At 36.1% G+C, this 16,958-nt stretch overlaps 4 protein-coding genes across 4 annotated transcripts; 1 reads left to right on the plus strand and 3 right to left on the minus strand.

Moving 5' to 3' along the window:
* Window positions 1-2,347: 2,347 nt before the first annotated feature.
* Window positions 2,348-3,157, minus strand: Triagg1_10666 (uncharacterized protein; the record flags this gene model as incomplete). Its single annotated transcript, XM_062894762.1, has 1 exon — window positions 2,348-3,157. The coding sequence occupies one exon, from the start codon at window positions 3,155-3,157 to the stop codon at window positions 2,348-2,350; it is 810 nt and encodes a 269-aa protein (XP_062750379.1).
* Window positions 3,158-3,298: 141 nt separating this feature from the next.
* Window positions 3,299-4,186, minus strand: Triagg1_10667 (uncharacterized protein; the record flags this gene model as incomplete). Its single annotated transcript, XM_062894764.1, has 1 exon — window positions 3,299-4,186. One exon carries the CDS (start codon window positions 4,184-4,186, stop codon window positions 3,299-3,301), a length of 888 nt encoding a protein of 295 aa, XP_062750380.1.
* Window positions 4,187-5,635: 1,449 nt separating this feature from the next.
* Window positions 5,636-6,634, minus strand: Triagg1_10668 (uncharacterized protein; the record flags this gene model as incomplete). The annotated part of the gene is made up of 1 exon (XM_062894765.1): window positions 5,636-6,634. One exon carries the CDS (start codon window positions 6,632-6,634, stop codon window positions 5,636-5,638), a length of 999 nt encoding a protein of 332 aa, XP_062750381.1.
* A 2,057-nt stretch (window positions 6,635-8,691) lies between these two features.
* Triagg1_10669 (uncharacterized protein) lies at window positions 8,692-10,153 on the plus strand (the record flags this gene model as incomplete). The annotated part of the gene is made up of 4 exons (XM_062894766.1): window positions 8,692-8,819; window positions 8,960-9,379; window positions 9,433-9,764; window positions 10,101-10,153. The coding sequence occupies 4 exons, from the start codon at window positions 8,692-8,694 to the stop codon at window positions 10,151-10,153; spliced, it is 933 nt and encodes a 310-aa protein (XP_062750382.1).
* Between the last annotated feature and the right edge of the window lie 6,805 nt (window positions 10,154-16,958).

The raw sequence follows: 16,958 nt of genomic DNA on the forward strand, positions 1-16,958 counted from the left end.
AAGCAGAGACAGGCTCGTTGTCGGTGGTGGCTCTTGTTGTTGGCAATGTGGGCACTTGAGTAATGCTTTGATTGACCGATGACACCGCATCGGTCTAGTTTTTTTTTCTTGCTTTCTTTTTTTCCGTGTTGGTGAATACGAGGTTGCTCAGCTTCATCTCGCATTATTAACACGCCCTACAGCCACCAACCGCTTCATGCAGCCTGACCATCCAGTCACATCGTTGCGACGGCCTCTGGGCAGTTGAGCTAACCATGGCCGCATCGATACACAAGCTGTGCCCTCACCAGCATCTCCAAGTCCTGCAGCGAGGGTCCACTGTCCACCGCACAAGACCCCGCCATTCCATATCCCGTATCCATCGACAGGAGAAGCCCGCTCGGCTGTGTGCTCGTGGTCCGTACAGTCTGTACACACACGAGCGGATCGCCGCATGGTAAGGTAGATGGAGTCTTGAGGTGTAATAATAGCATCGTGGCTTCGTATACTCATATGCTGCTGGTATTACAACTCACATGTGGGAAGCTGTCAAATAGGAGCCGCCATCTTAAGCTTATACGACTCCTGTGGACGCTGCTTTGCATCGAGACAAAGACTTCCTGCATGATCGGCTCGGCCAACTATATTGTCAGTCTCTAACACTTCGTACGAGTATACCACGACCTCATTCCAACGAGATGCATGTGTAAATGACATTTTCTAGTCCACATGCGGGGTGACGATTCAGTCAAGATGCATCAATTCTTGCCATGTACAACACCGTGTGTTTCTCTCATGGGATCCATCTTGATCCACCTCTGGTGGCCCGATCGTCAGGCCAAGTCCACGCACTGCATGGTGGCGAACGGGGCCAGGCAATGACCGTCTCTGCTTTCCAAAGTCGAGTGGTGCTAGCTCAACTGGCTGAGCAGTTGTCCCAGTTCACCCAGCTGTGCGTAGCCTCCTTTTAAAATATGTACCGACACAAAGAAACCTAGGTATCCAATAACCGGCGGATTGTTCGTATCTCCTCATGTTCCTTCTTGGTTGGATCAATGGTGGGCCAAATAGACTATAGATTGATGTGTTTGTTGTTGGGCCGAGCTCTGCCGGCGAGCTCCCTCTCTACCGTAATGTTTGGCAACCAACAGAGTGACCAGGCTATTTTTATAACCATCGTTGTAAATTCGGCCAATGACATCTCGAGGGAATAAAGACTCCTCCTCGGCCACCGTTCCGCTAGCCGTCCTGTCCACTCTTGGGCAAGTTGCGGTGATGAGCACGGACGCTGTCCAATGCCCAAGTTGAAGCTGGCTTTTCTTTCAGCTCCTCGCCACCGGGATTTTCCTGATGGAAATACTACCGAGCCACAGTATGTAGATGTGAGAGTATACGATGGCCGATCATCAAGTCCGCGTGGAGATTTGCCGATTCTGAACTCCTCGGGATTGGAAATAGTTTTACACCATGCGTGGTAGGTCGTTAGCCTCAGGGGAGGGTTGGCGATGTTCCACTGAATGACGCCATTACTAGGCCGAGCCTTAAGAAACTTGGTAAATATCGACTATTTCCTCGGACAGCGAGCTCGGATGAGGGCCGTAATGGCCCCGCCGTGCGTATGATGCCTTGGAATGTAATTGAGGATCCCATTCTAGGCTTTCTTGTATCATAGTGAGGTCAGGCCGCTTCAGAGCAAACTATTTGTCTGCCATGATCACAGCTAAGCTTGCAGTTTGATACTCCACGGAGGGTCGTCGAAATACGAGCTGCGGGCAATAGTTTGCGGGTTATGGCCTCTAAGTGGCTGCCTGATAACAGGCTGATCCTAGGTATCACGTCTATCGCGAGGATTCTATTAACAAGAGTGACTTAAATTACCTAGCCGAAGACAACTGTGCTTCAGTTCTAGCTACATCAAACAGAGATTACACACATTCCATATTCCTTAATCTCATATCTTATCGCGTGAGTTCCAACACCACCATCTTTCCGGACAGATAATATGAATATGACCATGTTGGCTTGTGGCAATGATGTGTACAGATGGTCTGTGAGACTTGGCAGTAAGTCGACAGTAAGTAAGTCGACACTAATTCGACTTCGAGTGTACTGTTCGTATTTCTTTGAACCTCCGAGTCGAATGATGAATAAGCTTGCCAGCTGCAAGAAGATGAGGCAAACACAGTTACTCCTTGTCGTTATTCTGCGTTTTTATTGACCTGAGGAGCACGAGGACCAAAACATGAGCGTCAAATCGGGATAATCAGGACTTTATGAAGCTCATCGCCGGATTGGATGCCTCTCCATCGTACATTGAAGCGTCAGCCTGCTCCTCAATGGTCATACTGTTATCCAACTACCCCTGAGCTTAATCGGTTCGGCCAGTTTTTGGCTGGTCGGAAGCTTTCACCAGGGACTTCAACCAATCGTCTGCCACATGGTTGGAGCAGAGAGCTCCCTTGAGAGACAAGGTTGGACCTTCTTCTTCGTACAGCTCTACGTCGAAAGAGTAGCGAATTTCGGCCCGAATGACCTCATCCTTATCCTCAAATGCGTTCGCTAGGAACGATTGGAGGTCAGTTGGGGGAGGCATGTTTGGAATGTCAACTTTCATAGGGGGCTTCTTCAAATCACGAGGCCAATCTCGCTGCCTGGGGACCTCGACATAGAAGAGAGCGACGTCTGCGGAAACACCAGGCGGGAGAGCCAAGCGATGGCCCGTGTAGGGCTCGTGGTACCTGGTTCTGGGCGCAACACAAAGAGCCGGGCGAAGCCAACTGTGAACGCGTAGTAAATACGCTAGATCTTCTTCTTCGTTACGCCTCCGCAAATATTCAGCTACTTTTCGAGCGTCTTGGCGCTGCGGATCGTCTTTGGCTGGCATGGGGAAGTACGGCTCCAACTCCACGGCAGCCATAGAGAGAAAACGCTCTGTGATGAAATCATCCATGCCCGGGGGTTCGTCCCATATATACTTGCTTCGCATTTCTCGGTCCGCATCATAATCGGTGGCAATGAGTTTGCGACAGATACTATCCGCAATCAGTAATGTTGCGAGTTTATTGGAGAGCGGCTTCGGCAATGTGTAGCCACTTTGTGCGATATCTCTGAGGTATACATTGACTTTGGTTCCAATGTCGGGTAAGAAGTCTCTGACGCTTTTCAGGCTGACGGCCATCAGGTAGGCTGTTGGAACGTGTGTAGCAATCATGCCATATTCTTCCTCATCATCAGTCTTTGGGATCCATTCTGATTCTGGGAAGGGGAATAAACGTGCTTGAAAGACTATCTTGTCGCATTTACCTGCCAAGTGTTGCTTCTATGCGACTTGTTCGGCAAGGCTGGCACGGCCCAAGAGCATTTTAAAGTAATCAAGGTCTTCGATGTCACCATTGCAGAGCGATGCGATGTCCAGAATCTGGGCGTTGACTTTGCGCTCATCAGTAAAGAAAACATGCCAATCTTTTTCCCAGTTGTGGCTGTATGGAAATGTGACTTGGAGTGAGACTTGTTCTTCTGGATTCATTGAATCAAATAGAGATTTGATGTTCTTGGCGACTCTTTGCAATGAAGCTGGCAGACGTTGGATGTGATCCCAGAAGTGCGATGGATACATGATGGTAAATTCGTGGGCTTCTACTACAGCAGTGACTCGCGCAACAGTGGTATTGGTGTGCTTGATGAAAGAAGATATCTCCGCCGTGGGTTCAATCGTCTTGAAATACTGCAAGTCTTGCTTGCGAAATTGTGAGTGAGCCACACCGAAATGATTCGTTCTCGGATCGGGAAACGTATCTTTCATCAGAGACTCATCAGTTGCGTCGAGGTAGTCGGTAGTCAGCGGCAACTTTGTTTGGCCCATTGGCAAGTTGATGACTGCAAAGTCACTTATTTCGTCCCCGTTTCGAATTTGAAGTCGGAAGATGACCGTGGATGGAATGCGAGATCCCCAAGCTGTCTGAACCTCCACTCGAAGGCCTGGAGCGACACTTCTTCCCATGCGCCCAATGTGGTGGCGAGCGAAACCGGGCAAAAGCGTCTCATTGACGTGTAGCAGAACGCTATTCCATACAGATATGGCTGCCATTCTTTTGAGAATGCTCCGAGTTTCATTGAGCGCAGCAGCTTCCTCGGCGCCAGCTCTTTCATCTCCCGAGGCGGCGACAGAAGGACCGGCCTCTACGGCATCGAGACCGTCAGACGCCATAGTGATAATGATGACTGATAAGAAGGAAAGTTGGGACAAAGTACATGTGTGTCGGCCCGAGAAGGATATTAGGTCGTGAGGTGGTGGTAATCGAAAACACGCTCTGCGAGAGCCCGCGTAGGGAGGAAGTAGACGGAGAAGAATCTGGCGCGTGACGTGTGACCTCAATAGTAAAAAAAAAAAGAATTAGAAAAAAATTGTGCGCGATATCACCTGATTAGCGGCAAGCCGCAGCTGAAGCGAGGACGTGAAATGAGAGAGATGTAGCGCCGTGACAGCTGTCTAGCAGTTACCAACTGGCGGCCGGGCGAGCCTTGAGTCGAAGCCATCAAAGCCAGATGCGTATGTAAATAGCTGAATGCTCTACATGTAGGTAGTTAAAGTACTTCGTACTGGTAGTGAAGAAAAGACAAGTGGGATGTTGCAAGTGTGTAATTTGACCGTCCTGGTCACTACGGAGAGGCCAAATAAAGCGATCGAGTGACACATCACAGATGCATCAGTAACTTCAAGAATAAGCAGTGAGACACCTCAGCAATGTCAGAATAACTTGTGTTTCACCAAACCTTTTTACTTTGGACTATTTAAGTCTATGTATTTCTGCTTTTGTATATTCATGGCGTACAATACACCATCAATCCTCATGCCGTAAAATCCTGTGTATGAGATTGTTGACAGACCGGGATGTGTGTCGAAAAATAGTGTCAGCAACAAGACGGCGCGAAATCTCGGAATATCGGGGTCGGTATAAATGCTGCTTGGACAAATTGTATCCCCGTGACTACAGCAACTTAAGTCAGTTACTCATCTTGTTAGCCAACATAAAGTGTCAATTACAATCATCGGTATCTGGCGTTTTAGAATGCTGGTAGGCGACAACCAGGACGGTATGAAACAATGGATTCATACCTAGGTAAACTACCTAAGCTATCTACCAACTATCTAACGCAAATGACCTGGTCCATAACTCGTCTCTCCATGAGGTGGGTTGCCCATCTCTCGACTGTGAATCCGTGAAGAAACCCCCCGTGTCCTCCCTTTGCCAGATGAACCATTTCCAATACCGAAAGAAGAAGGAAGCTAAACCGAACCAGCGAAACTTTTTAATATGCAGACCAACCGAGTAATGCAACGCGCAAACTCACTGTGCGATGCGACCATATGCCCATAACTGAAACTCGTGTCCGCCATCAGTCGTCGACTAAGGGTTGGCCGACCGAAATGGTTGAACGAATAGATGACTGCAACCCCTAGAAAAAAGGAAGAAAGACGAACTCCCACCCCTCCGTATATGGTTCAACGCAATTGGTGGCCCTGGCATGAGGGAAGATACTTGTATCTTGACGATGACACCCATCGTCTGCCGTCTGCCGTCTACCATCCATCCACGTCCCTCAATCTCACACGAAGCTGGTGATCCTCCGTCTCAGTGCTTTCACGCGTATGCCCCTAGACATATAACTCGTCGTCATTGATGAGTTCCTCGATGTGCTCAATTCCCGTGTCTTGACTGATGGCTTCCATGTCTGCATATCGGTTGGACGGTCGTCGAGAGTAACCAAAGGATTCGTACGAGGCCGTCCTAATCCTGTGTTCAACCGCGTGGCTCAAGTTACGCTTGTAAAGATTTTCCAGAACATATCGATTTACGTTCATCATTGCGTTGATTACAGTAGCCAGTCGCGAATTTGTGGTGCGCGGACGCGAGTGTGGAATATCAAACTGTAACATGTTCAACTTAAATTGAGCTATATTTCTCACGGTGTGGTCGACTGAGACGGGAGTCGTGTTGATGGTTGTCACAGTTTTTCCAACACCCGCCGAGCTCACTGGTTCGGCGTCTAGGTTAATGACCACGCCTCCGTCCAAAATGAGGCCCCTGTATCGTTCGGTGGTGCGGATAATTGCACCGGAATCTGCCTCTTCTCTCCAGTGCTCCACGGATGTGTGTGCATAATGAAACGTGTTCAGGTTGATGAGCAGCGATATCAAGTAATCATTGCCCATTCCTTCAGCGTTGCGTCTCGTTATGAAGGCGATGGCAGCTACCACGCTCGGGGCGTCGAGGATATGCACTTGGCCGGTTAGCTGCGTTGCTCTGGCAATTGTGTGCATTTCGAAGCTCAAATCGTTATAACCACCCCATTGCAGCCAGTTTTGCGCCTGCAAAACGCCCGTCGAGACGCACTTGTCAACGCATTTGCGGAAACAGGCCTGATGCTCGGCAGGATCGACATCAATCAAGTGGAAAACTCTAGTGACCAACAGTTGATAGCGCATCTCTTGTTCCTCTTTGGAGATGCCTTCAAAGTAGCTTGCGCTTGCACCGCCATAGCCTCCCTTTGGCTTGATATATGTCTCGTTCTTCAGACGCACTTGTTCGGGGTCTGAGTCGGGAGGGACGTTGATGGTGACAATAGGATTCTCCCACCACTTTCGAGAAGACATCCTGTCGTTGCCTAACGAACTGTCAAGTTCGTTCCGCTGCTTTTAATATGCTTCCAAAAGATGGAGAGTGGTGATTCGTTTAACGAGAGGAGGTGTGTGTAAACGATTGCGAAACTGCTGTGGTGAAGGAGGATGAGGCGAATCAACGTGAGTGAGAGAAAGGGTGTTTTTGCGAAGAGAAAAGAGAAAATAGAAAAGAAAATGTCGCAGAGAAAGTACAACAAACGCGCGTTTGCTCGTGGAATTGCGGAGAATCTAGCAGATGGGCTACAGACCGTTACCATCTGCAAATTTGACCATCTCCATCACCTGGAGCTCCTGACACTTGCGTCGGGTGCCTCCCTTTTACAGCCTAAGTGCAATCTCATTACCAATATTGCCCTTTTCTCTCCTTGGGGGGAGACACAGCTCGGATGTTCATCTACGGTTCTTGTGCATAATAAGATATTCGAGTTGCAGTACCTGACTCTCGTCGTCCCGAGTGGTGAAGTCGCAACCATCTACCTCAAATAAATTGCGTAAGGTCAAAGCGGTTGGTGGTTTTCACTTATTGCTTTTACACAGACATCCTTGGATTTCGATAAAATATTCCTTTTCCGTTTGCCTTTTTGCCTCTATCAATTCATCGTGTCAAGATGCTCGCTGTTCACATGTGACTGATTACCTAATTATGCTTACTAACCGACGACCCATTACCATGGGTCGCCGTTTGCGGGAGATTTTTCTGCCGATCAATGACGTGCAGTTCTAAAATTAGCTTGAACAATAGGGTAGGTAGCCAAAACCGACCGCAAGAACGAGAACGACATTCCTTGAATAGACACATGGAATTCAAGAGGAGATTGAAAAGGTGTAAATCGCCTTTGTGTTACTGTAATTTCACCGTGCGTTTTCCGCGCATGCTATGGTGACAACATTGTGTCAGTATACGTGTATTCTAACCAAAGTAAAGTTTGGTATACATTTCACACTAAACAACTTCACATGTAACACTTCGGCCGGGTATGGGGAAGAAGAGCGCCACCATCCTCTTCTCCATGGGAAATCAGACACGGCTCTTATTGTTTGGTGACTCTTTACAAGGTCAATGTCAATATGAAGCTACAATTTGTTTCGCGAGAGTCCCCGATGATGAGGTATCATCCGGCGCACATGACGCCGGACGTAGGACGAGCGATATCTTAACTCCGTCATGGCCCAGGTGACAAGGCAAGGCAAATTGCACAATTTGATGACCAGAATGGCAGCTCGAGATAATTGAAACGTGCAATTCTCCCTCACCAGCGGTGTATTCCACTATATATTTTGAGTTTTTGGATACCTATTGCCAACCGGCAAAACTCGGGGTGGCCGGATTCAAAGGTTCTACTCTGTGGCGGCACTTCACCACCTGTATGCTTAATGTCCTCCAACTGCGATTGGCGGTACCGATCAAATGCCCCACGTTGACAAGGCTGGACATATGAATGGCTCCGAGCGTCTCGGGAGACCCAGACACCAGCCACAAAAACAACGCACCGACGACGGTGGATTGTTTCTGAGAGCGGCGGCTGGCTGAGTAAGACTCATCATCGCGGCTGTACTCGGTATGTAGAACCGCAATGTCTACGACCAATCGTGTGAGGAAATGAAGCAGTTGCGTAGATGGTGGACCGGCCTGGATACTATAGAAACCATCACCAGCCTCATCTTCTGCACATCTCGGCATCTCGGAACGACCGATTTCGAAGCCGCCGTGGAATCTGTGGCTAAGCTCAGCCACCTGAGCGTTTATCTGACCCGCACCCAATCGCTTGACCTGCCCAATCGAATTGCCCGAGTGTTCCCGAGCCCACCCTTGCAACAATTTTTTTTTCATGCCCCTAGGACGCGGTCCCCGGGAAGAAGGGAGCAGGAAAAAAGACCTCAAACAAAAAGCCGCCGCTTTTCATCACCGCCCTCCCCCAGACAAAACCTCAAACCTCTCCACGTCGAATTCCTCGGCCTAACCAGACTTCTCTTTTTCTTTCTTTCTCCCCACTCAGTGTTTGTTCGCTGCTTCAACTACTCTCGTCACAATGGCTGCTGCTCAGATCAGTCTCTCCGAGCCCAAGAAGCTCGAGGGATTCTCTCTCTACTCTCGTTTCGCCCTCGCTGGTGCCGTCTGCTGCTCCGTCACCCACGGTGGTCTGACCCCCGTCGATGTGTATGTTGCTACTCCCTCAATTTCTCTTTCTAGAGGTCGAGATCATTGCCCTTTTGCTGGCGATGGCCCCTTCTCTTCTCATCTTCTAGCACGTGAAACCGAACCGCCTTGGCTGACCGAATCTTTTCTCTTCGATACAGCGTCAAGACCCGTATCCAGCTCGACCCTGCTACCTATAACCGTGGCCTTATCGGCGGTTTCCGTCAGGTCATCCAGAATGAGGGTGCTGGCGCTCTCCTGACTGGTGCTGGCCCTACCTTTGCCGGTTACTTCCTGCAGGGTGCCTTCAAGTTCGGTGGTTACGAGTTCTTCAAGGCCCAGTTCATCAACGGACTTGGCCAGGAGACTGCCTCCAACAACCGAACTGCCATCTACCTGGCTTCCTCTGCCGCCGCCGAGTTCTTCGCCGACATCGCCCTCTGCCCTCTCGAGGCCACCCGTATCCGTCTCGTCTCCGAGCCCACCTATGCCAACGGTCTTGTCGGTGGCTTCTCCAAGATGCTCAAGAACGAGGGTGTCGGTGCCTTCTACGCCGGTTTCGGACCCATTCTCTTCAAGCAGTAAGTTCCAGGATTGAACGATTTCGACTGAGTTGTGCTTACGCCTCCCCTAGGATCCCTTACACCATGGCCAAGTTCGTCGTCTTCGAGAAGGTTTCTGAGGGCATCTTCAAGCAGTTCCCCAAGGAGAGCCTCTCCGACGGCATGCAGACCACTGTCAACCTGGGCTCTGGTCTGATTGCCGGTTTCGCCGCTGCCATTGTTTCCCAGCCCGCCGATACCATGCTTTCCAAGATCAACAAGACCAAGGGTCTCCCCGGTGAGGGCACCACCTCCCGTCTGATCAAGATTGGCCGTGAGCTCGGCCTCCGTGGCTCCTACACTGGTATTGGTGCCCGTCTCTTCATGGTCGGCACCCTGACTGCCGGTCAATTCGCCATCTATGGTAAGTGGCTACTAAACACCAAAACCTCGCGATATTCATCGAATTTTTTTGACACGTGCCACCTATCACCATCACCAACCCCCCCTCTCACTCCCCTGCTTCCTTCCTCTTCCGCTCCACACCCCCTCCATCCTCTCTCCTTCCTTCCCTCCCCCCCCATCACTCCCAATCCCAATCCGCCAGTTGCGCGCCCTCGTCCGCGCCCACCGCCAAAAACTTGGTGGTGCGGGTTGGGGCGTGGAGGTGACGGGAGGGGAAAGGCGTGAGATGGGGTGTGTGTGGAGCGGGACGATGACTAAGGGATGACCAATGGACGATGACTAACGAGGAGGTCAGGTGACTTGAAGCGCGTTTTAGGGGCGACGGGTGGAGCGGAGATTGCCAAGTAAGACGGACGGCGGCGGCGACGGCGACGGCGACGGATAAACAACGGGGCGCCGGACTGGGACCTGTCAACTACGGAGTAGTAGTGCTTTGGTTTGGTTTGTACATGACTGGCCGCGGCTGTGGCTTGGGGCCCCGATGGCTTGAACATGGCGTTGGGTAATAGAGCTTGCCGCTGGCAAAGCAAAATGAATTGTTGGTTTTTTCTCGTGCGAGCGAGACTGTCCATATACTGCGATGGACAAAGGGACTGGTGGTATATACACATACTATATATTATTAGATTTCCACAATATAACCAAGTTATAAAACTATGGGTAAGGTAGTATTAGTGTATTATATTTCTTATATTTTTTATACTTTGAGGAACTAAAACCCTAGTTCTTTTATAACTTTAATATATATACTTTTAATAAGTTATAAGCCTAAAATATTATAAGAACATTAAGTTATAAATTAATTATATTCATTAATCAATTTATATTATTTATTAAACTTTTTAAGTTTCACTACTTATTTTTATTTTTTCTTTCTTTATTAATTTTTTTATTTTTTTATTTAATTATTTAGGAAATTACTAATAGTAATTCTAGTAATTAATATTATAAATAATATGAATTTTACTTTTCTTAATAAACTTTTTAATTAATTAATTATTTTAATATAAATTTATATTAAAAGGGAGTTTAAAAACTTATTAGCCTTTTATTTATAAATATTATTTAATATTCTTAAATTTTGTTTATAGTATTTTAGTAAGGTTATTATTAATAATGTATTTTCTGAATAAATTATTACTAAATAATTATATTATTAACTTAATTCAGGGTATTAGTACTAAAATAAAAATAATTATTAAAAATAAAAAAATATATAATAATAATTTAGTTATTTTAAATATTAAATTTATTTTTAATATTTTGATAAATAGTGAGTATTATTTATAAATAATAAATTATTACTTTTACTTATTTTATATTAATACTCAATAACTCAAGTTATATAAATTATATAACTTTAGTAAATTAATTAAAAATTAAGTTAATTAATATTAGCCTAAGGTTTTATAAATTTTATTTTATAAATAAAAGTAAAATAAAATAATAATAATTTATTAAAATAAAGCTTTATAATAATATTAATAATAAATAGTAAACTTAAGTAATTTTATTTTATTAATAATATTGGGGCACTATTATAAATAAATAAATAAATAGGCTACGCACAGTGCGTGAGGCCGTGTAGTACTGCGTGCTATACTATTTATTTATTAATTTAACTCTGCTGTAGTTAGTTAGTAAAAAAATATAAGCTTCTTATACTATTTATTTATCTACTAATTAATAGTAATTATATAAATAATAATTTATAACTAAGTATTATTTTCCTTTTCTTTCTTTTTATTAATTACTAAATTACTTTATAATTTATTAAGTTACCTTAAAGATTCCTTTATTTATTTTCCCTTTATTTATTTTCCCTTTATTTTTATTTATTAATCCCTTAATATTAGTATATATATACTATTTAACTAGCTATAATAAATAATAAAGTAAATAGTATTATTTATAAAATTCCAGTATTAGTATATTAAGTAGTTAATAAAATAAAATTATATAATTATTTTATAAATTATAAAAATTATTAAAATATTATTTAATTTCTTATAAATATACCCTTTTTAATAAGTAAATAACTATAATTTTAAATATTAATTTACTAAATTTATTAAATATTAGCGCCACTAGTATAAATTAAAAAAATTAATAAAACCTATACTTAAAGAAAATATTACCTAACTATACCTTAATAAAGACACTATCTAGTTATACTTTATTAATAAAGTACTTATATACTCTTAAAAATATATATTATAAGTAAGTATATATCCTTAGGAAACTAAAGAAGGCTAAAAGTTAATACTTACTATAATTACCCTATTAATACCTGCTATAATTACCCCATTAGTGCCTGCTGTAATTACCCTATTAGTGCCTACTGTAATTACCCTGTTAATGCCTTTTAGAGAAAAAGCTGTTTTTATAATACTATATAGTCTAGTGCCTACTACTTACTTTAGACTAATATTACTAAACCTATTAATAAATAAAAATATATAAAAGGTAAGTATAATATTAATAAAAAAAGCTATTAGAAATTTCTAAAAAAGCTACTTCTTAAATCTTTTTTAAGGGTATAAATATATATATACTACTTAGTTAATATTTAAGTTAACTTAGTTTATTTATTTTAAAAAGAATAAACTATAGTAAAAATAATAATTACTTAAATAAATATATATTATATATTAGATAGTTATTTACTAATTTAAATTAAATTAATATAATTAAGTATTTATTATTATTAAAAAATAAATTATATACTTTAATATTATTTATAAATAAAAACTTAAAAATATATTTAATTATACTTAAAAATAATACTTAGGGCCTATTAGCTATATTATTAATTATATTATTAAATAAGTAATTTAATAAATTATTTAAGTATTTAATAAAGATTATAAAAATAGCGGGAATAATATAATTAATAAATTAGTAAAATAAAAAAATTAAAAATTTTTAAAAGTTAATATTTATTAATTATTTTAACTTTAATATAGTAAATAATATTATTAATAATAATCTAGTAGTTTAAAATAATATTAATTAATTTACTAAAAGTATTAAAAAAATATATTAATAAAGAAAAAAAAATAATATATTTATATAAACTTACCCTAGTTATTATATAAAAATACTTTATATTAATAAAAATTATTACTTTTTTTATTAAAAAAAAGTAATTAAGGGATTAATTAATACTTAATTAAAAGTACTTTATTAATAATTTTATTTAAACTAAGTTAATATAATTAATATATTAAGGAAATAAAAGTATATAAATAATAATTATTATAATAAAATAAATATATAAGTATAAGCTATAAAGTTTTTTTATATTATATAAATAGCTAAATTTATTACTAACTCTTAGTAATTTATATAATTATATTTATATATTAATTTAGGTCTTAGGGAATTACTATTTAAATCTTATTTATTAATAATTAAAAATAAATATTTAAAATACCTTAAAGAAAAATAATAAATATAATAAATAAGCTTAGTAAACTTAATATTTAGTTATATATTATAAAATATATAAATACTATAATAAAATAAATTATTAACTTTATTAATAATATTATTTATAATAAAGAATTAGAAAGTAAAAGGCTATTATAGTAATAGTTAATTAAAGAATTTTAATTTATATAGCTAGAGTAAATAAAAAAATATACCCTAAGGCTAAAATAGTTATTAATAATAATATTAAAATAAGTTAAGCTAGGATAGCTAAATAACTATTTATAATTATAAGTATAATTAATAAGTATATAAGTGTTAGTAAAGAATTATAATTTATAAATTAAAAAATTAATTTTAGTAAAATAAATAATTTTAGTAAAATAAATAACTTTAGACTAAGGGATATTAAATAAATAAAAAACAGTAGTATTATTAATAAATTAAATATATTAGTAATATTAATATTACTAAGTAGATTAATAATATATATATAAATATTAATAACTTAAATATTAATAAGGTTAAGGCTAACTTAAAAATATAGGGGTATTAAATAACTAAGGAATTTAAGTAGTTAAATAATAAAAAAAAGTATATAAATAATAAAAAGGCTATTACTTTTTATATTAATAAATTTTATAAATAATTAAATATTTAAATAAATATAAAAGCTAATATAACTTTATTATTTAAATATAATAAATAATAAAAATATAAGTAAATAAATATATTAATTAACTATATTTATTATAAATATAATACTACTTTTAAATTAAGATTTATATTAATAAAATATATAGTATTTAATATATAGAAATATAGGTAATTAAGAATTACTAAAAAAAGAAGTAAATTTATTTTTTAACTAGGCTAGGTAATTAAAGTATAGCTTATATTAAAAAACCCTAGGTTAATTAAATATATATATACTAAGATTACTATATAATTTAGCCTTAATAAATTAATAATTATAAAAAGTATAAATTTAAGTTATTTAAATATAATAATTAATAAAGGCTAATTATATAAGTATTTAGTAAATATAATATATTATATAGTAAATAAATTAAATATTATATAAAAAGTAAATAAATTAATTAAGCTTACTTAAAAAGTAAGGTTTAATTTTTATATATTAAGGACTAAATAGAATATATTAATAAAATTATATTTTTAAGTAAATATATAGCTAAAAAAAAGTCTAAAACTTAATATATTATTAAATATAAACTTTATATATTAATATAATATTAATTTATTAATAGTAAATAAATTCTTAATTATAAAATTAGTATATAATATTAAAGTATTAATAAAATAATATAGAAAAAAGGATAAATTAATTAGTATATATTAATTATAAAAATTATAATAATTTAGCTAAGTATATTAAAAAGAGTATTAGTATAATATAAATAATTAAAAAAGTTTAACTTATATAACTTTATAAAAATATATTAATTTATAGTAAATATACTAGGGGTATTAAACTATATATATATATTAAATACCCTAGGGATTAAGAAATATATAAGCTAGGTAATAGTAGTAAATTTAATATAGGAATTTATTATATTATATTATAAGTAAAAAGTTAAGTACCTAGTGGACTATAATATAAATAATTACTTTTTAAAAATAATAAAATAAGCCTAGGTAATACTAAACTACTAGAATAATAGCTTACTTAAGAATATTACTAATAATAAAATAATAGAAACTATATTTAGTATATTAATAAATAAGCTATAGGAAGTTTAAAAAGAAATTAATTTACTAAACTTTATACTTTTAAAAAAGTAAAAAATAATAAAAAAACTAATAAATATTAAAAAAAGACTACTACTTAATAAAATATATATTTATAATAAAAACCCTAAGTAAATAAAAACTATTTATTTAATTATTAGGTAATATAATATATAGCGGAATTAAGGTATTATCTTACTATTAAAAAAAGAAAAAATAAAAATTAATTTAATAGAAAATTAGTAAAATTAAAAAACCTTAATATAACTATACTTATTAAGTTTAAAGAATTAAAAGTATATTAATAAAATAATAAATAAATTATATATATAGGGAAAAATAAGCTAAATAAAATAGCTAAGATTATTAAGTTATTTAGTTTTTATTATATAATAAATAATTAATAAGAAAAAAATAAAATATATAATAGTTAACTTAATATTATTAAATAAAATTATAATTTTTAATATAAAGGTTATATTTATTATTAAGAGGTTTAGTAAAGCTATAATAGCTAGGTTAAAAAAAAACTATGCCCTAGCCTTTAGTTTAAAATCCAGAATTAATTTATAGCTTAACTTAATTAACTATAGCTAACTAAATTAAACTTTAAAAATTTAAGCTATAAAATATAACTACTAATTAAGGTTTAAAACTAAACTTAAATATATATATATATATATAAAGGCCTAAATAATAAGGTTTAAGTATAATATAACTAGCTTTAAGCCTATAACTTATAGTTTAATAACTTAACTAAACTAAATAGGATTATTCTATTAGGTTATAAAAGGCAATAATAATCCTACTTAAAAATAAATTATATATATAACGCTTTTAAAATTAAAAAACTACCCAACAAGACCACGCACTATAATAGCTATAACCTAACCTTAACCTAGAATATATAATAAAATAGCTAAGTAAATAGCTAAATCTATAATTAATAAAATTATAAACTTATAATTAAAAGCTTTAAAAAAGGAAAAACTAAAGCTAAGCAAGGTAAAGTATAAGCTAAATTAACTAAAGAGTACTAAAAACCCTAAGTTAAGTAAAAGGATTAAGAAAATTATTAAAAAAGTTAATAAAGTAGCCTAAAATAGTAAGTAAAATTTACGCAACTGTATATATGCAGCTAGTTAAACTAGCTAATTAATTAAAGGCTATTACTATATATAAAGACTCTTTTGTAATTGGTTTTTTTTAGGTAATTTATTCTTTATACTTAGGAGAGATAATTTTTAATATATACTTAATTTTATTATAAAAAAATATTATTATAGAATTATATAAGAAGAAGTATATATTAATTCTTAATATATTAGCCTTTTTTTATTAATTACTAATATATATAAATTATAAAAATTAAATAGTATTAATTAGTCCCTAGGGATTAGAAATATTTTATATAATAATTATAAATTATAAAAACTCTCTATTATTTATATAATAATTTATAAACTAAAAGCTATATTTATTTAAGTAATTTATTTAAGTATATATTAATAATATTATAATATTTAGTAATAATTTTAAAAAATATTATAAATACTTAAAAGTAATATTTAACTTATTTAAGAAACTTTATTTAGTAATTTCCCTAGAGAAAACTTTTTATATATATTTATTAATTTAGTTATTAAAATTTAAAATTAATACCCTTAGAATATTTATAATAGGAGAATAAATAAAAGGAATTATAAAAATAAAATAATTAATAAACTTAGTAGATTTTAAAGTATACTTTAATATAATAATTTTCCTTTAATAATTTATTTATAAAATTTAGTAAAAAGCTAAATTACTAAAGAAATAAAAAATATAACTACTAGCAGATTTATAAAAAAATAATATAAAAATAAAAAAAATAAATAAAAAGGCTTAATATATAAAATTATAAAAAATAAAATTTATATTAATAATAGAAGAGATAAATATATTTTAAATACTATAGTAATAGTTAATA

The sequence above is a fragment of the Trichoderma aggressivum genome (genome assembly GCF_033847375.1).
Source record: "Trichoderma aggressivum f. europaeum strain CBS 100526 chromosome Unknown scaffold_080, whole genome shotgun sequence".
In the NCBI taxonomy this organism is placed as follows: domain Eukaryota; kingdom Fungi; phylum Ascomycota; class Sordariomycetes; order Hypocreales; family Hypocreaceae; genus Trichoderma; species Trichoderma aggressivum.